A 20071-nucleotide genomic window follows, 5' to 3' on the forward strand; every position below is an offset into this window, starting at 1 on the left:
TGCCCAGCCAATTAACCTACATACCTGTACGTCTTTGGAGTGTGGGAGGAAACCGAAGATCTCGGAGAAAACCCACGCAGGTCACGGGGAGAACGTACAAACTCCGTACAGACGGCGCCCGTAGTCAGGATCGAACCTGAGTCTCCGGCGCTGCGTTCGCTGTAAGGCAGCAACTCTACCGCTGTGCCACCGTGCCACCCTTAGTCTTTCGTTACCTGCATTAATATCGTCAGTGGAGAGAGAAACAGCTTTAACTTTTCAGGTTGCTGACTGTGCGTTAGAACAGCGCTTTCTTCGCACCTGTTTGCCCAACTAAATCATTATTTTCTCCGTTCCTGTGCCAAGTTTCCAGTCAACAAGGTTGACTTCAGAGCCCTTGAGAGGGAATGGTTGATGAATGATAGGCTGAAATCGTTAGCCATCATCCTACCCACAGGCCCACCCCCACTATATTACGAGCAACTCTAGTGCCTGCTCCTGAGAAGGGAGAGGAATGACAGACACCGTGTGTGCTGCAGTCTTTTGCTGTGCTCCTGAGTTGTGAAAGGCACTGCCTCTCTAATGTTTAATTGTATTGAATTCTCTCTCAGTTCATGATGACAAGGCCAACATCTATTGCACAGCCCGAGCTAACAAATAGGTAGCTGTTGGCGAGCTGCCGCCTGAGCCATTTCCATCCTTGTAAACGCTTGGTATAATTTAGAGGACAATCTGGAATCAATTAACAGGCAACGTGCTGGAGGAACTCAGCAGGTCAGGCAGCATCTGTGGAAGGAGTGGACTAGACAAAATTTTCGTTTGGGGGCCTACTTCAGACTGGCCTACTTCAGACTGATTGGAGTAGGGGGGAGAAAGCTTGAACAGAGAGGTGGAGTGAGACAAAACCAGTCCAGTGATTGTTGCTCTCCCCTGACTCACACTCTGAAGAAGGGTCTCGACCCAAAACGCCACCTATTCCTTCTCTCCAGAGATGCTGCCTGTCCCGCTGAATTGCTCCAGCATTCCGTGTCTATCTTCAGTGACCAGCATCTGCAGTTCCTTCCTACACAGGTGAAAGTTGGATACAGGTGAGGGGGGGGGGGGGTGGGGGGGAGTTATTGACATAAGAGTGGATATAGTGACTAGAGGTGAAAAGAGGACAAAAGGGTGTCGGTTAAGGAAAGGAGGAGTGAAATGTAAAGTCGAAAGGAGGGAAATGGGTGGAACGGGACGAGGAAGTGAAAGAGAGCAGATTAACGGGAAATTTGGAAGTTGGGGATGGGAGCTGAGCGAACGAGGTAAGGGAAAAAAGTCTGAAGAAGGGTCTCGACCCGAGACGTCACCCATTCCTTCTCTCCAGAGATGCTGCCTGACCCTCTGAGTTACTCCAGCATTTTGTGTCTACCAGGGAAAAAAGTAGGGTGATTGGGATGGTGGGAGAATTGTGTGCACTTTTGCTGCATTTCTTCTACAATAAATTGCATCCTCCTTGAGATATGGAGACCGCAACTATACACTGCTCCACAGATAGTTTTATTTTATCGTATTAAGCCATCCTTATTCTTCCACTCATTTCTTGTGATAAAGAGTTTGTCAACAAACCATTTGCCTTCCTGACTTGCTGCCAAAACTGCATGTTAGCTTTCAATGATGTGCACCTGCATATGGACAGAAGGGTTCCTTTGAGCATCGACTTTTCCTGATCTCTCACCATTTAAAATCAAACCACACCTCTGCTTTTTTTGTACCAAAGTGAGTAACCTCACATTTTTCCACATTCTATTCCTTCCTCCATGTTGTTTTCCACTCGGTCAAAGTATCTATGTCCCCTTGAAGCATTCTTTGCATGCTCCTCACTACTTAAATTCCAACTCGGTCGTGTGTTATCGGCAAACTTGGATTATAGACAATAGACAGTAGGTGCAGGAGGAGGCCATTCGGCCCTTCGAGCCAGCACCGCCATTCAATGTGATCATGGCTGATCATTCTCAATCAGTACCCCGTTCCTGCCTTCTCCCCATACCCCCTGACTCCGCTATCCTTAAGAGCTCTATCCAGCTCTCTCTTGAATGCATTCAGAGAATTGGCCTCCACTGCCTTCTGAGGCAGAGAATTCCACAGATTCACAACTCTCTGACTGAAAAGGTTTTTCCTCATCTCAGTTCTAAATGGCCTACCCCTTATTCTTAAACTGTGGCCCCTTGTTCTGGACTCCCCCAAACTGTGGCCCCTTGTTCTGGACTCCCCCAAACTGTGGCCCCTTGTTCTGGACTCCCCCAAGTTGAGATAGGAGAGCATGTAAAGGTAATGGTTAGAGAATTACCTGTGTGAAATCATTTTGTATTTGGCGGAGCTGGAGTATGGAGTTGGGATGTACTTCCGATGACGAACCAACTCCATTGAATGGTGATCAATTAAAGTTGAAATTCGGAAATTGAGAAGGCACCGAAATGCATCAAAATATCAACACCATTGCGCAATGGTTGTTATAAGTTGGAGGATCTCGCAACTGTCAAATAAATATTTGTGATGGTTCGTGTGCGGCTCTGCAATTGCCACCAATATCTCCATTTGCTGCATTTTTACCTGGCAGGTGATCATCACGGTGGAAGATGAGAATGACAATGGGCCAGTGTTCGATGCGGGCTCAGATTCCTCCGTGGAGGTGCAGGAGGATGCTCCCATTGGGAAGCAGGTGGCTGTGGTCTCTGCACGCGACCTGGACGCTGAGAGGAACGGACAGGTAGGAACCACTCATTTCCATTTGCACGAAAAGCATTTTGCTCTGGAACACGTTGTTCACCACTTATTTGTTTTTGGGAGCTGCTGGGCCAACAAGCAGCTGCCAATTTAATTAGTAGCTAGGAATTTGCAGATGGTGGTTTAAACTGAAAATAGACACTAAATGCTGTAGTAACTCAGGGGGCAGGCACGGTGGCGCAGCGGTAGAGTTGCTGCCTTACAGCGAATGCAGCGCCGGAGACTCAGGTTCGACCCTGACTACGGGTGCTGTACTGTACGGAGTTTGTACGTTCTCCCCGTGACCTGCATGGGTTTTCTCTGAGATCTTCGGTTTCCTCCCACACTCCAAAGACGTACAGGTTTGTAGGTTAATTGGCTGGGTAAATGTAGAAATTGTCCCTAGTGGGTGTAGGATAGTGTTAATGTGTGGGGATCGCTGGGCGGCGCAGACCCGGTGGGCTGAAGGGCCTGTTTCTGCGCTTTATCTCTAAATGTAAAAATCTAAATCTAAAAATCTCTGGAGAGAAGGAATGGGTGATGTTTCGGGTCGAGACCCTTCTTCAGACTACACCTCACACGCCCTTCGTCTCTTCGATCACTTCCATTTCCCAGGCCTCCAGTCCCTCATCTTTACTAAGCAGTCCGGAGAAGGGTTGAGTTACTCCAGCATTTCGTGTCTATTGCCCATTTAATTATGTTGTGCTATTGCAAGTTATTCTTTCATTGTTCCATCTGTGACAGATAACAATTAAACACTCTTGACTCAAATTGATAGTGGGGCAGCAATTAACAGTTTATTTTTGACGTTAACCATATAACCATATAACAATTACAGCACGGAAACAGGCCCGTTCGGCCCTACCAGTCCACGCCGACCGCTTTCTCTGACCTAGTCTCATCTACCTGCTCTCAGACCATAACCCTCCAATCCCCTCCCATCCATATACCCATCCAATTTACTCTTAAATAATAAAATCGAGCCTGCCTCCACCACTTCCACCGGAAGCTCATTCCACACAGCCACCACCCTCTGAGTAAAGAAGTTACCCCTCATGTTACCCCTAAACTTTTGTCCCTTAATTCTGAAGTTATGTCCCCTTGTTGGAACCTTCCCCACTCTCAAAGGGAAAAGCCTACCCACTTCAACTCTGACGTTAAGATCCACCTAATTCGCTTCTGCAACTAGAATGGCTGGCCAAGTGCTTTAAAAGCTTGGATTAGGTTATTGGATGAACCTTTGAACCACTCTACAGGCTTGTGGATACACCTGAAGGATACCCCAGGTGATCAGCCATTAGTAACGTGGGAGAACTCATGTAGCTGTCACTGAGTTGACATTATGTAGGGTGGCAAAGTAGCATTCATTCCCTGTATCTATCTTCTAAACCAAATCATGTCCACTGAAAGTAGTACTTCCATTGAAAGCAAAGAGACGTTATTCCAATGCTGAAACATAGAAGGAGAAACTTAAGAAACATTTAGACAGGCTATAGACAATAGATGCAGGAGGAGGCCATTCGGCCCTTCGAGCCAGCACCGCCATTCAATGTGATCATGGCTGATCATTCTCAATCAGTACCCCGTTCCTGCCTTCTCCCCATACCCCCTGACTCCGCTATCCTTAAGAGCTCTATCTAGCTCTCTCTTGAATGCATTCAGAGAATTGGCCTCCACTGCCTTCTGAGGCAGAGAATTCCACAGAATTCTAGTGCAGGTTTAGAGGGATATAGGCCAAATGCAGGCTGGTGGGACTAGTGTAGATGGGACATGTTGGCCGGTGTGAGCAAGTTGGGCCGAAGTGCCTGTTGCCACACTGTCTTGTGTATGGAGTACACAGCTTAAATTTGTAGGCCAGGGGTAGACATCCCGGCCAGGGCAGCAGCAGTTGCTGGGTGGATGGCCTTGATGCCACTAGGGAAAAGCCTCAGTGAGCAGTCATTCACGATGTGTGGGATGGTCTGGTCTGGATATCCGCAGTCCCAACCAGGGCCACACCGTAAGACTCTGTGATTCCAGAAGTGCAGATGCTGGTTTACGAAGGGAAGACACAAAATGGTGGAGTAACTCAGCGAGTCAGGCAGCATCCCTGGAGAACATGGACAGGTAATGCTTCGAGTCCAGACCCTTCAGGACCTGAAACATCACCCGTCCATGTTCTCCAGAGATGCTGCCTGACCCGCTGAGTTACTCCAGCATTTTGTGTCTTTCCTTATTTCCATGCTGTTGCTTGTATGCTGTTTCTAATTCCATCGGGTTTAACTTGATTTGTTCTCGTGTAAACGCCAGGTTAATTTCACTATTCTGTCTGGAAATACCGACGGAGCATTTCGGATTAATACCACTAACAGAAGTCGTGGGGAGATCTACCTTGCGCAACACCTGGACAGAGAACAGAATGATAGATATGTGTTAACGGTAAGTTCACTGGAGCTCCGTGTGTGTTGGTATCGCTGGGCTGGGAAACCTGCAGTCATTCTGCATTTTTCTTTTGTGCGCTTTGCAATTCTTCTCAAACTCAGAGACTGAATCACAATTCACAGCAACAAGCTCTCTCTCTATGTCTATTCACTCGATATGGTGCAATTTGTTTGGGTGGCACAGCTAACCACACATGGTGACTGCGTGGGTTTTCTCCAGGTGCTCCAGTTTCCTCCCACACTCCAAAGACGCACAGGTTTGTAGGTTAATTGGCTTCACTAAATTATAAATTGTCCCGAGTGTGTGGGATCGTGCTAGTGTACAGACTGGGCGATCGCTGTTCAGCGCAGACTCGGTGGGCCAAAGGGCCTGTTTCCACACTGTATCTCCCCAAGTCTAAATTGATAGCAAGAAATGCTAGTCAGGAAAGAATAAATGAACCTAGCTTGGTTTCTCAAGAAAAGTAGGGCAATGGATAATCTATAGGAAGTCTTTAAAACAAAGAAGAATTTTGAAAGAGAGAGAATGGTTTCTCTTAGTGTTAAGAACATACTGGATTGGAGGTCATCATGGAATCCAATTGGGAATTCAGAAGCCTCAACCCAATGAGTGGTGAGAATATGGACTTTGCCACCACAGGAAATGGTTGAGGTAAATATATAAAATGTATTTAAGGGGATGCTGGGGAAACACAAGATCAGAAAGGAAATAGAGTGCCATGATAGGGTGCACATGAAAATAGGTGCAAGAGGAGGCCATTTGGCCCTTCGAGCCAGCACCGCCATTCATTGTGATCATGGCTAATCATCTACAATCAGTAACCTGTGCTGCCTTCTCCCCATATCCCTTGATTCCACTAGCCCCTAGAGCTCTATCTAACTCTCTTTTAAATTCATCCAGTGAATTGGCCTCCATTGCCTTCTGCGGCAGAGAATTCCACAAATTCACTACTCTCTGGGTGAAAAAGTTTCTTCTCACCTCAGTTTTAAATGGCCTTCCCTTTATTCTTAGACTGTGTGGCCCCTGGTTCTGGACTCCCCCAACATTGGGAACATTTTTCCTGCATCTAGCTTGTCCATTCCTTTTATAATTTTATACGTCTCTATGACGATAAATGTAGCTGAGGAAAGATGGGAGAAGCCTTGAATGGGGCATGAAAGGCAGCACGTACCATGTGGGCTGAATGGCCTGTTACTGGGATATTTATCCTGTACAGCCTCCTCCTCCTGTTCCCCACAAACAAGAGCAAAGTGAAAGGAAGGGTTTTCTCAGGGTGTGGGGAGCGGATTTGAGATGGGGGAGTTTACCGTTTGATTTAAGACAAAGGATCTCCAGCATTCTGGTGGAAACTTCAGGATTTACGGAGATAATTTCTGTTTTGATAAAGTAACTGGGTTATGTATTTCAGCATGACATCGCCCTGATAGTTAGTCATTGGTTTGCAGATGATCTGCAGATTGTTAGAACTCTAATGGGAAATTGGGGCATATTTCACACAGTAAATGTGTCCTGTGAGCTGACACGTACGTCTCTGGCAACAGTGCAGTTGAGCCCACAGCAGCTGACGAGGCTGTCTACAGTCATAAACACAGAGTTCTTTTGCATTCTGTCAGCATAATGAATGCATAAGGAGTTCAAACTGGTCTTGGGCCCAGACTGCTACTCAGCAGAACAACTGTGCTGTTTGATGTTACAAACTTTCTGGTGTCTTGTTTCAAGTTCCTTTTGTGTTTCTGTTTTATACCTTAGGCCAACTCTTGTGTTTTTTAATTGTTCACCAACGATCAATGTTAGACCATGTACGTTGCTTTGGTCTCAGTGAATATTATTCAGCTCTGTCTATTGAATGTTGTTTTTATTCAGCACACTGGCGGTCCTGTTTTGCACCTGCACTAGGGGTTGGCACCTCATGTTTAGGAACCCCACGTGATTCCATCAGTCCATCATCTCCTCCGCATCTAGCTCCACCTATCACTCCAGCCATTGTCTACCTCCCCTTCCCCCCCCTCCCCCAACTGGTTCCATCTACCCATCATTTTGCATTCTTTGAGTATTGTAAGCAAAACAAAAAAAATCACTGTACCTAGGTACATGTGGCAATAAAGTATCATTGAATGCACCCCACCCATCACTACCTGCCTCTATCTCACCATCTTGCGTACTGCCGCACTCTGGCAAACTTTCCCGTTCCTTCTCAGTCCTGATGCCGAAACGTCAACTTGCACCTCATGCCTTCACAGATGCTGCTTGACCCTCGGAGTTCTTCCAGCATCCTGTGTGTGCATCTGCAGTCTTGTGGTTTGGTCTTGACAAACCCCTCTGCACTCCTCTCTACCCGGGCAGCTCCTCTGGCTTGATAGCAAGTAGCCGGGTGAGAGCTGGCAGCGGGAGGTTACTGATTGTGGTGCTGAGCAGTTCCACTGCTGCTGCTGGCCCACAGAGCCTTGTGGATGCCCGGTTTTGAGCTGCCTGATCAGATCTGAGACTATCCCATTTGGCATGAAAGTAGTGCCACGCAGCACCGTGAAGGGTGTCCTTACTGTGAAAGTGACCGAGGCAAATTCACTCTGAGTTACGAGAGATGGAAATGAGGAGAACCTTTTTCACTCAGAGAGTTGTAAATCTGTGGAATTCTCCGCCTCAGAAGGCACTGGAGGTCAATTCTCTGGATGCTTTCAAGAGAGAGTTAGATAGAGCTCTTAATGATAGTGGAGTCAGGGGGTATGGGGAGAAGGCAGGAACGGGGTACTGATTGTGGATGATCAGCCATGATCACATTGAATGGCGGTGCTGGCTCGAATGGCAGAATGGCCTACTCCTGCACCTATTGTCTATTGTCTATCATGGAACACTGGAAGTACTCAGTGGGCCAAACAGCATCTGTGGAGGCCGGGGGTACATGGCCTTGCTTCAGGTTGAGACACTGCATGAAGACTGAGAGGGAAGAGGAAGGATTGCCTGTGTAAAACTGTACAAGGGAGGGGCAGTACAGATTCCTGACGCGCTGAGTTCTTCCAGCATTCTGTTTCAAGTTCCACTTTCCATCAGTTGCACAATCTTATTGCAATCTTTTATTCTGATTTTTCAACAATTGTTTCCACCGAGAGGCCAATAAATGAAAAGTTTAAGCTTGACTTTATTGGCTTTAGTCTTTCTTTTGGTATGTGGCCTGAGAGCAATATTGTGAGCCTGAAATAATTTCATTTAATCAGAATGTCTGAGCGTCAAATATTTTAATTTGATCTGAAAACATCGCTCCATTTTTCTGAATCCCGAGCATGTCATTTAATCAGGCAGCATCTCCTGACCTCTGCTTTCTGACAGTTTTGCCCTCCAGTGTAATTCACTGATTTTCTTCCACAATGAGGTAATTTCAACCAAGCGTGTATGATTGTGAGTGGGGTTGACAGAGCGGAGGCTAAGAGGCGGTTTCCTCAGTAGGGGAGTCCAAAACCAGGGGTTACTCTGTTAGCTTGAAGGGTTGAGTGCTTAAAACTGAGGAGAAATTTCTTCACTCAATGAGTTGTGCAACTTTATAATTCTCAGCCCTCAAGGGTAAGTGGGGGGAGGGGGGATGTTGGAGTCATACAGCATGAAAACAGACCATTCAGCCCAACAATGCCCACGCCGACCAAGGTGCCCCATCTACATTCTTCCCACCTGCCCGCATGTGGCCCATATCCCTCTCAACTTATCCTATCCACGTATCTGTCCAAATGTATTTTCGTACTTGTCTCAAATATCTCCACTGGCAACTTGTTCCATGTACCCACCACCCTCTGTGCAAAATGTTGCCTCTCGGGTTCCTGTTAAATATTTCCCCTGAAGAAGGGTCCCGACCCGAAATGTCACCGATTCCTTTTTCTCCAACGATGCTGCCCGACCCGCTCAGTGACTCCAGCACTTTGTGTCTGTATGTGCATGGTAGCGTCTGGTAAAGATGTCTACACAAATTAGCGCAGCGAACAAGATCCATTAACCTGCAAGAACTGATCTATTGTTTGCTTTCAGGTCCAGGCCTTTGACAATGGTTTGCCACCACGCATGACAAATCACTTCATCACCATTAAAGCTGTGGATGTCAATGACAATGCTCCTGTGATCATTAACCCTGGCAGCTACAACATCAGCATTTATGAGGTAAAGTCGCCGTTCTCTGATGAAACTACTGTGGATGAAACGAGTTATTCAGACTGTGTAGGAGGAAACTGCAGATGCTAGTTTACATCGAAGGTAGACACAAAATGCTGGAGTAACTCTGCAGGACAGGCAGCATCTCTGGAGAGAAGGAATGGGTGACGTTTTGGGTCGAGACCTTTCTTCAGGAGATCCAGAGATAAGGAAGCATAAGGTGTGAGAATCAAACATCAAAGGGGATTGAGGGCAAGATCGGACTGAAAAAGGGTCTCGACCTGAAACGTCACCCATTCCTTCTCTCCAGAGATGCTGCCCGTCCCACTGAGTTACTCCAGCATTTTGAGTCTATCTGCTTTGTTGAGCCTGTGCCACACAAAGAGTTTCTCAATGTTTCTGTAGTTGTCCTTACAAGTTAAATAGAACAAGATTATCATTGCATTACTAGGGAAAGACTGACGCAATCTCAGGGCGGCTAAAAATTATTTTGTAGTTGGTGGAATACATTTTCTTGCAGCTGTAGTTACTGTTTTGATGCAGGAAATGCCGCAACCAGTTTCCCACAGACAGCAATGTGAGGATGGCCAGCCTGTCTGTATTGTAGTGGACTGAGATGTAAACATTAACCTCCATGCTGCAGATATCTCAAGTCTGTGGTTTTTACATCTTCACCGAAAGTCCAGCACTAACGTCACAACTGGTTTCCCTGCTCATCTCCCTGGAGTGGGTCTTGAACCCACAGTTTTCTGAACCAGAAACAAGAGTGTAACCCACTTACTATTGGCACTTACCATCTCCATCACAGGAGAAAAATTAGTGACGGACATTTATTACAAGCCCACCGACTCGCACAGCTATCTGGACTACACTTCTTCCCACCCGGTCCCCTGCAAAAAGTCTATCCCCTACTCCCAATTCCTCCGTCTACGCCGCATCTGTGCCCGGGATGAGGTGTTTCAGACTAGGGCTTCCGAGATGTCCTCGTTTTTCAGAAAACGGGGCTTCCCCTCCTCCATTATAGATGAGGCTCTCACTAGGGTCTCTTCTACATCCCGCAGCTCCGCTCTTGCTCCCCATCCCCCCACTCGCAACAAGGACAGGATCCCCCTCGTTCTCACCTTCCACCCCACCAGCCAGCGGATCCAACATATCATCCACCAACATTTCCGTCACCTACAACAGGACCCCACCACTGGCCATATCTTCCCATCCCCTCCCCTCTCTGCATTCCGCAGAGACCGTTCCCTCCGCAACTCCCTGGTCCACTCGTCCCTTCCTACCCAAACCACCCTAACCCCGGGCACTTTCCCTTGCAACCGCACGAGATGCAACACCTGTCCCTTTACCTCCCCCCTCAACTCCATCAAAGGACCCAAACATTCTTTCCAGGTGAGACAGAGGTTCACCTGCACCTCCTCCAACCTCATCTATTGCATCCGCTGCTCTAGATGTCAACTCATCTATATCGGCGAAACCAAGCGCAGGCTCGGCGATCGCTTCGCTGAACACCTGCGCTCGGTCCGCATTAACGCCACTGATCTCCCGGTGGCCCAGCACTTCAACTCCCCCTCCCATTCCCAGTCTGACCTCTCTGTCATGGGCCTCCTCCAGTGCCATAGTGAGGCCCGCCGGAAATTGGAGGAGCAGCACCTCATATTTCGCCTGGGCAGTTTGCGGCCCGGTGGTATGAACGTCGACTTCTCCAACTTCAGATAGCTCCTCTGTCCCTCCCTTCCCCTCCTCCTTCCCAGATCTCCCTCTATCTTCCTGTCTCCACCTATATCCTTCCTTTGTCCCACCCCCGACATCAGTCTGAAGAAGGGTCTCGACCCGAAACGTCACCCATTCCTTCTCTCCCGAGATGCTGCCTGACCTGCTGAGTTACTTCAGCATTTTGTGAATAAATCGATTTGTACCAGCATCTGCAGTTATTTTCTTATACTATTGGCATGTGATGGTCCTTATGAACAAAATTATTTATTTTCATTTGCCTCCTCCCTACATAAAAGTATATTTTAAATGATTTGGTTTGTTTTTCTTGCTTATTATTGACACCAATTTTATTATTGACACCAATTTTACCAATTATTTCACCAATTATTTTACCAATTTCGCCAATTATTTTACCAATTTCACCAATTATTGACACCAATTTTATTATTGACACCAATTTTATTATTGACACCAATTTTATTATTGACACCAATTTTATTATTGACACCAATTTTATTATTGACACCAATTTTATTATTGACACCAATTTTATTATTGACACCAATTTTATTATTGACACCAATTTCTTGCTTATTATTGACACCAATTTTTCTTGCTTATTATTGACACCAGTAGAAGGTATTTATTCACAAAATGCTGGAGGAACTCAGCAGGTCAGGCAGCATCTAGGAGAGAAGGAATGGGGGACGTTTTGGGTCGAGACCCTTCCTCAGACTGAAGAAGGGTCTCGACCCGAAACGTCAGACTGAAGAAGGGTCTCGACCCGAAACGTCACCCATTCCTTCTCTCCGAGATGCTGCCTCACCTGTTGAATTACTCCAGCATTTTGTGACACCTTCGATTTGTACCAGCATCTGCAGTTATTTTCCTACATGACACCAATAGAGGCCATTTGGCCCATTGGGTCCATACTACCTTCCCAAAGAACCGTTGCATTTTCCCTCTTGTCTACATGTAGCCCTGCAACTTATTCCCTCTTGTTCCCTGCGATGTATTCCCTCTCATATACCCACTGACCCCATTTTGGTTTTTGTTTGTCTACTCAGTGGGTAATTTACAGTGGTCAATTAATCTAGCACCACCCAATGAGAACCCACACGGTCACAAGGAGAACATGCAAACTCCACACAGGCAGCTGCCGAGGTCAGGATCAAACTGGGTCCGTGGAACCGAGACAGATGGATTTGCATTATGTACAAGTAAAGCTGTGAAAGTTTGGTTTCTCCATGTGTGGTTAGTTGCACATAGTATATTTTCAAGATAAGCGCCTTATTTGGAATGAGCTGCTTATTTGAATCAAGCTACCAGGGGAGGCAGTGTAGGAGGAGGCAGGGCTAGGTAGAGCTCTTAAGGATAGCGGAGTCAGGGGGTATGGGGAGAAGGCAGGAACAGGGTACTGATTGAGAATGATCAGCCATAATCACATTGAATGGCGCTGCTGGCTCGAAGGGCCGAATGGCCTCCTCCTGCACCTATTGTCTATTGTCTAAGATACTATTACAATGTTTTAGTTTAGTTTAGAGATACAACGCAGAAACAGGCCCTTCGGCCCACTAAGTCCACACCGACCAGCGATCCCCGCGCATCAACGCTACCCTAAGCACACTAGGGACAATTTTACATTATACCAAGCCAATTAACCTACAAACCTGTACGTCTGTGGAGAGTGGGAGGAAACCGAAGATCTCGGAGAAAACCCACGCGGTCACAGAGAGAACGTACAAACTCCGTACAGACAAGCACCAGTGGTCAGGATCGAAAACCCGGGTCTCTGGCGCTGTAAGGCAGCAGCTTTACCGCTGCACCTCCGTGCCACCCTATGTTCACAAGGCATTTGCACAGGTAGTCGGCTGGGGATAGAGTGGAGGGACACGGGCCTAAGACAGTCCGTAGCTAGATATCCTGGTCGGCACGGACAAGGTGACGAGGTTTCTGTGCTGTACGTTTCCATGATTCTGCGATTCTAAGAAAAGCAGAAATGTATTAATGGAGCAAATAACAATCACAAGAATCAGTCTGAAGGTGATAACAAAGATAAGCTGGTGGAGAGAACCGAAGAGCGTGGAAGAGAAGCAAGGCCATCGCGAGATCATTTTGCTGATACAGGACTTGTGGTTGTTCTATTTGAGGTGCGAGACAATAACCTGCATCTGCAGCATTGAATAAAGTACCTCATTGAATCGAAGGTATTTATTCACAAAATGCTGGAGTAACTCAGCAGGTCAGGCAGCATCTCGGGAGAGAAGGAATGGGTGACGTTTCGGGTCGAGACCCTTTTTCAGACAGTTGAACAGTCTGAAGAAGGGTCTCGACCCGATATGTCACCCATTCCTTCTCTCCCGAGATGCTGCCTGACCTGCTGAGTTACTCCAGCATTTTGTGAATAAATACCTTCGATTTGTACCAGCATCTGCAGTTATTTTCTTATACCTCATTGAATCCTCTGGCTTTCCCCAAATGCCTTATAACCATTAATGCTTCTCGCAATGGGGTTCACTGTTACTTTGCAAATCAATAAGCCCATCAACTCATACTCAGCAATGTCCCACGGATCATGAGTGCGGTATTGGGAGGGCAGCAATCTGCTGGTGATGGTTGAGGGAGGGAATCTGACTGGGATACTGCGAAGAACTCAAAAGTGGGCCAGCCACTGTGTGACAATTTGCAGTGTGAGGTCATTATAACTAAGATGAGTTTGGGGCGACTAAACCAGCTTCTATAGACAATAGGTGCAGGGGGAGGCCATTCGGCCCTTCAAGCCAGCACTGCCATTCAATGTGATCATGGCTGATCATTCTCAATCAGTACCCCATTCATTCCTTCTCCCCATACCCCCTATACACCCTCTATGAGCCCACAAGCTCTTAACTGGATGCATTCCACAAAATGAAATGTAAGGGAGGATATCCCATTGTTGCTGCCTTTCTTTTGCAATTGAGCGCAAGTCACTTCATTGGTGGTAATGATGGCAGTAAAGTGTCTGCCTCTCATTGTCTGCAGTGGGGAAACTGTAACAACAGTGGATATATCCCAGCGCAAGAAACGCATGGTCATGAAGTGGTGCCCTAGAGTGTGGACCCATGTAAATTAATAACAATAATAATAATAATCCTTTATTCGTCCCACAACGGAGACATTTGCAGGGTTACAGCAGCAAAGTGGATCGCAAAAGTAAATAAGAATCAGAATCAGAATTACCTTTATTTGTCATCCAAAAAAACAAGTCTTTTGGGCGAGATTTCATCACCCACAGTCCAACAATAAGAGCAATAAAATAAGCAATTACACACACAATCACAAACCAACACAAAACAACAAAAAAAGAAACATCCATCATAGAAACATAGAAACATAGAAAATAGGTGCAGGAGTAGGCCATTCGGCCCTTCGAGCCTGCAACGCCATTCAATATGATCATGGCTGATCATCCAGCTCAGTAGCCTGTACCTGCCTTCTCTCCATACCCCCTGATCCCTTTAGCAAAAAGGGCCACATCTAACTCCCTCTTAAATATAGCCAATGAACTGGCCTCAACTACCTTCTGTGGCAGAGAATTCCACAGACTCACCACTCTCTGCGTGAAGAAATGTTTTCTCATCTCGGTCCTAAAAGACTTCCCCCTTATCCTTAAGCTGTGACCCCTGGTTCTGGACTCCCCCAACATCGGGAACAATCTTCCCGCATCTAGCCTCTCCAACCCCTTAAGAATTTTATATGTTTCTATAAGATCCCCCCTCAGTCTTCTAAATTCCAGCGAGTACAAGCCCAGTCTATCCAGTCTTTCCTCATATGCAAGTCCCGCCATCCCAGGGATTAATCTGGTGAACCTTCTCTGTACTCCCTCTAAGGCAAGAACGTCTTTCCTCAGGTTAGGAGACAGTGAGTCTCCTCCAGTCACCTCCTCACTGTGATGGAAGGCCAGAATGTCTTTTCTCTTCCCCTGCCGTCTTCTCCCGCGGTCAGGCTGTTAAAGTTGCCAGGTTCCAGACGGTGAAATAAATTATAAATAAAATAACGGTAATTATCTTTATTTACTGGTCTGCTGGGAGCAGCACTGGTTGTGCAGTCTGATGGCAGCAGGAAGGAAGGCCCTTCAATATCTCTCCTTCACACACTTGGGGTGAAGATGTCCGTCACTGAAGGAGCTGCTCAGTGCAGTGACAGTGACAATTGTGGAATATCAGATCATTTGGAGAATCTGGAATAAGATCGTTGGAAAGTCCCATCCACTCATGATGTCTTCTGAAGTCCTTGGTCCAGCTGGACCTGGAACGATGGTTGGCACGGTGGCACTGCGGTAGAGTTGCTGCCTTACAGCGCCAGACACCTGGGTTCGATCCTGACTACGAGTGCTGTCTGTACGGAGTTTGTACGTTCTCCCCGTGACCTGCGTGGGTTTTCTCCGGTTTCCTCCCACACTCCAAAGACGGATGGCTTTGTAGGCTAATTGGCTTGGTATAAATTGTAAATTGTCCCTCGTGTGTGTAGGATAGTGTTAGTGCGTGGGGATCTCTGGTCGGCACAGACTCAGTGGGCCGAAGGACCTGTTTCCTCGCTGTATCTCTAAACTAAACTAAACCAGCAAACTTTTCAAACGCTCACGATGAAATGCCAACTTTCAGCCAGTTAGTCGATCCACACTTCACTGCATTGTTTGAGTCATTTTCACACTAACATGTACATCATTTGATCCCCAGTTCCCTTTCTGAGTATCACACCTCCCTGCTATGGTTCAAACATTCACGGCTCAGGTACATTTCAGATCAGCTTGCACATTTAACATTGGGCATGCAGTCAAAGAAAAACATTTTTATCACTTACTTTTGCAGAAGAAATATTTAAGTTTTTTTCTTTATCTTGTGCAATGAAAAATAGTTGAAGTAGAAATTAAAATAGATTGTGTCTTTTTATGTTTTCTTCTCCCAAAAGAGAGAATAAATGCAATGTTTTGAGGACTGGTAGCCTTTCCTTTTTTCTATCCATGTCCACGTTTATCCATCAGGATTAAAAGTTTAATTTTGGATAAAGTGAGACAATGGCTTCTGTGTGTTCTTGATGTTCCTTACCCCTCAACTTCAGATTAACGTTCCATTTTGGAGAGTGTTGCATTTCGATTTCCCAGTCCTACCCTGGCTATTTTTGTGACCACTTTGTGGCCATTTACTGGTAGCTTTGGTTTGTGGTTCTAACCCCACGTGCAAAGTCACACTGCTATCGTGAGACTGAAATAGAGGATGATGTTTTTGTTGGGTTTGATCCTGACTAAGGGTGCTGTCTGTACGGAGTTTGTACGTTCTCCCCATGACCTGCGGGGGTTTTCTCCGAGATCTTCGGTTTCCTCCCACACTCCAAAGAAGTACAGGTTTGTAGGTTAATTGGCTTGGTGTAAATGTAAAAAAAAATTGTCCTTAATGTATGTAGGGTAGTGTTAATGTGCGGGGACTGCTGGTTGATGCAGACTTGGTGGGCTGAAGGGCCTGTTTCCGCGCTGTATCTCTAAACTAAACTAAACTAAAAGTTCAGTCTGAAGAAGGGTCTCGACCCGAAACATCACCCATTCCTTCTCTCCTGAGATGCTGCCTGACCTGCTGAGTTACTCCAGCATTTTGTGAATAAATACCTTCGATTTGTACCAGCATCTGCAGTTATTTTCTTATATAAACTAAAAGTTGGTTTTGCATCCAGAGGATGTAACATCTTCACACCCCATTGGCATTTGCTTCAAGTGTCAATTCCATTAATTATCCCTAATCATACAATGTAGACAACAATTATTTTACATTAATTATATATCTGTCGCTCATTACTGACGATCCAGTGACTTGGGGGTCAATTTTACTTTTAACCTAATTAGCTGAAATATTAGCATTTCAATTCCCAGTTCACTAGCGAAGTTTCCTTGCAATAGCAATAGCCAGCCCTTTATCATTCAGAAATGTCAGTAGGCGGCACAGAAACAGTGTCGATAATTATGAACACTGAATCAAAGAAGGACTGATTACAAAAGATAGAAGGGCCTTCAAGGAAGAGAGGGGGAGAGAGATGTAGGTGGGGGAAGTAATTATTGGTACTGGGAATCTTAATTACATCGGCATATGGTGCAGGAAATGGAAGGATATGGATTCTGTGCTGGCGTATAACAGTTTGCTTGGCATCATGTTCAGCAGAGACACTGTGGGCTGAGGGCCCTGTTTTTGTGCTGTACTGCCCTATGTTCGATAAAGAGAGGATGGAGAAGCAAATAGAATCAGAAAATGGAGTGTATGGGAGAGGACATTACCTCCCCCCTCGACTCCATCCAAGGACCCAAACAGTCTTCCCAGGTGAGGCAGAGGTTCACATGCACCTCCTCCAACCTCATCAACTGCATCCGCTGTTCCAGGTGTCAACATTCTCTACATCGGCGAGGCCCAGCGCAGGCTCGGCGATCGTTTCGCTGAACACCTCCGCTCAGTCCTTCTTAACCTACCTGATTTTCCAATGGCTCAGCACTTTAACTCCCCCTCCCATTCCCAATCTGACCTTTCTGTCCTGGGCCTCCTCCATTGTCAGAGTGAGGCCCAGCACAAATTGGAGGAACAGCATCTCATATTTTGCTTGGGTAGTTTACACTCCAGCGGTATGAACATTGACTTCTCTAACTTCAGATAGTCCCTGCTTTCCATCTCTATCCCCTCCCCCTTCCCAGTTCTCCCACCAGTCTTCCTGTCTCCTACTACATCCTATCTTTGTCCTGCCCCATCCCCTGACAGCAGCCTGAAGAAGGGTCTCGACCCGAAACGTCACCCATTCCTTCTCTCCAGAGATGCTGCCAGAGAAATTAGTCCTGATTCCACCCTGGCAGCAGGGAATTGTACATTTGCATAATTAAATAAATCGACAACTTCTTTTTTTTAAAGTTTGTCTCAGTAATAAGAATGAAGAAACTGTCAGACCGTCATAAAAACCATCTGGTTCACAAATATCCTCAGGAAAAGAAATCTGCTATCCTTTTCCTTGGTCTTTTGGTCTGTCTGAATCCACATTCTACAACATGGGGTGCCTTTAGCTGCCTCTGCAGTTCACAGGCAAATGGGGATGGAAAGTAAAGGTTAGCATTGTCAATGAGACCTGCACCCCTTGAATGGACCAAGCACAATTCTAGGAGGTGCTGACTGACAAGGTCTTCCATTGAGGTTGGCCTCTCTGTCAGTGCGAATAGTGTTAATCAAACAATACGTGATGAAGTGGCCACAAAAAAAGATAGCATGCCTAAAGCATCTTAATGGAACATTTTTTAGTCAGAGAGTTGTGAATCTGTGGAATTCTCTGCCTCAGAGGGCAGTGGAGGCCAATTCTCTGAATACATTCAAGAGAGAGCTAGATAGAGCTCTTAAGGACAGCGGAGTCAGGGGGTGTGGGGAGAAAGCAGGAACGGGGTACTCATTGAGAATGATCAGCCATGATCACATTGAATGGCGGTGCTGGCTCGAAGGGCCGAATGGCCTACTCCTGCACCTATTGTCTATTGTCTAACATCGGGCAGGGGGTCTTTAACTGGTTAACAGGCTTGAGATTTAGGAAGGTAAGGAGAGAGGAGGTTTAGGGTATTTCTCACTGGGAGGCAGGGTATTCTGCTGAGAACACACAAGGTAGCTCAATCTTCTACCGCCACTGAAGAGAAAGACGCAGTAGAGCAGAGCTGCCAGCAGCATCGGGCAAGAATACATGACAAGGGGAAGGGGTTTGATTGTTGATATCCTGAGGGGCAAGGATGCATTGGACATGGTCAAGAACCGAGAGAGCTAGTGTTTTGGCTGGGGCAGAGGCTGATGAGCATATGGGAAGAGAAATAGGCTTTACAGGCGAAATATGAGGGAGCAGCACCTCATATTTCGCCTGGGCAGTTTGCGGCCCGGTGGTATGAACGTCGACTTCTCCAACTTCAGATAGCTCCTCTGTCCCTCCCTTCCCCTCCTCCTTCCCAGATCTCCCTCTATCCTGTCTCCACCTATATCCTTCTTTTGTCCCACCCCCGACATCAGTCTGAAGAAGGGTCTCGACCCGAAACGTCACCCATTCCTTCTCTCCCGATATGCTGCCTGACCTGCTGAGTTACTCCTGCATTTTGTGAATAAATAGGCTTTCCTACCTATGGATATTCCTTTAGATCATGGTTGATCGGTACCTTACTCCATTGACCCCCCCCCCCCCCCCCCCCCCCTCCACACACACAAACCTTTTGATTTAGATCTTAATAATAACCCTACTTATTCAAAAAATGTTAGTCTCAAGGGTAAAACATTTATTTTTCTTCTTGCAAGAAAGAGAAAATTCCATGCACCTTTTTCTGGCTTGGCTCTGCTTTGTGATTTTTTTGTGGAGTCCCTCACCGGAAGAAATAACCTCCCCAGCTTATTCTTCAAAGTATTTGTCCCATATCAAACAATTAAATCACCTGAACTTTCCAAATCCATGGCCAAGCCAAAACCGCTGCCCTAGTAATTCAGTCGTTTTAGCTCTGGGAAGTCTACACTCTTCTCCTTTCCAAGACCAGGCAGGTCTCCAGATGTTTGGTCACTAACAGTGAGCAGGGTCTTCCAGCTGAGGCTCCATCCACCAGTTGCACATAACAGGTTCTCTGCACTGTTTCAGAATGTCGGAGGAGGTACACCAGTCACCAGGGTTCAAGCCATTGACCTGGACTCCGGTGCCAACGCTGTGCTCTACTATTACATCACCCTGGGCAACGAGGACCTCACCTTCCGAATCGATCGGCTCACGGGGGAGGTTGTTACCCGCCCGTCTCCGCCTGACCGGGAGAGACAGAGTTTTTACCGGCTAACCGTAACGGTGGAGGATGATGGCACCCCTTCTCTCTCGGTAAGTGTTCTGCTTTAATTTGCCTCAGTGTACATCCTTTGGAGGAATGTTACAACACAGATCGAGCTCACCTGGCCTGAGTCCCTCTCCAATATGTGTTGAGCATTGTACTGTCCAGCTTAATGACGTTTGTAGTTCACGATAAGCAGTGTGAACTCTGATTTGATCTTCTGACAAGGCCACCCCTAAGGATCCTTGTGGT

The 20071-nt window shown here is 46.6% G+C and overlaps 1 protein-coding gene across 1 annotated transcript in view; it reads left to right on the plus strand.

The window, feature by feature from the left end:
- Positions 1 to 20071, plus strand: part of cdh23 (cadherin-related 23) — a 694191-nt gene that overhangs the window by 508244 nt on the left and 165876 nt on the right. The window contains exons 33-36 of the mRNA XM_078428607.1: positions 2573 to 2722; positions 5008 to 5136; positions 9151 to 9279; positions 19642 to 19869. Of these exons, the coding sequence (XP_078284733.1) occupies positions 2573 to 2722; positions 5008 to 5136; positions 9151 to 9279; positions 19642 to 19869 (636 nt within the window). The remainder of the gene's footprint in view (positions 1 to 2572; positions 2723 to 5007; positions 5137 to 9150; positions 9280 to 19641; positions 19870 to 20071) is intronic.

This window comes from Rhinoraja longicauda, chromosome 35 (assembly GCF_053455715.1).
Source record: "Rhinoraja longicauda isolate Sanriku21f chromosome 35, sRhiLon1.1, whole genome shotgun sequence".
Taxonomy (NCBI): Eukaryota; Metazoa; Chordata; class Chondrichthyes; order Rajiformes; family Arhynchobatidae; genus Rhinoraja; species Rhinoraja longicauda.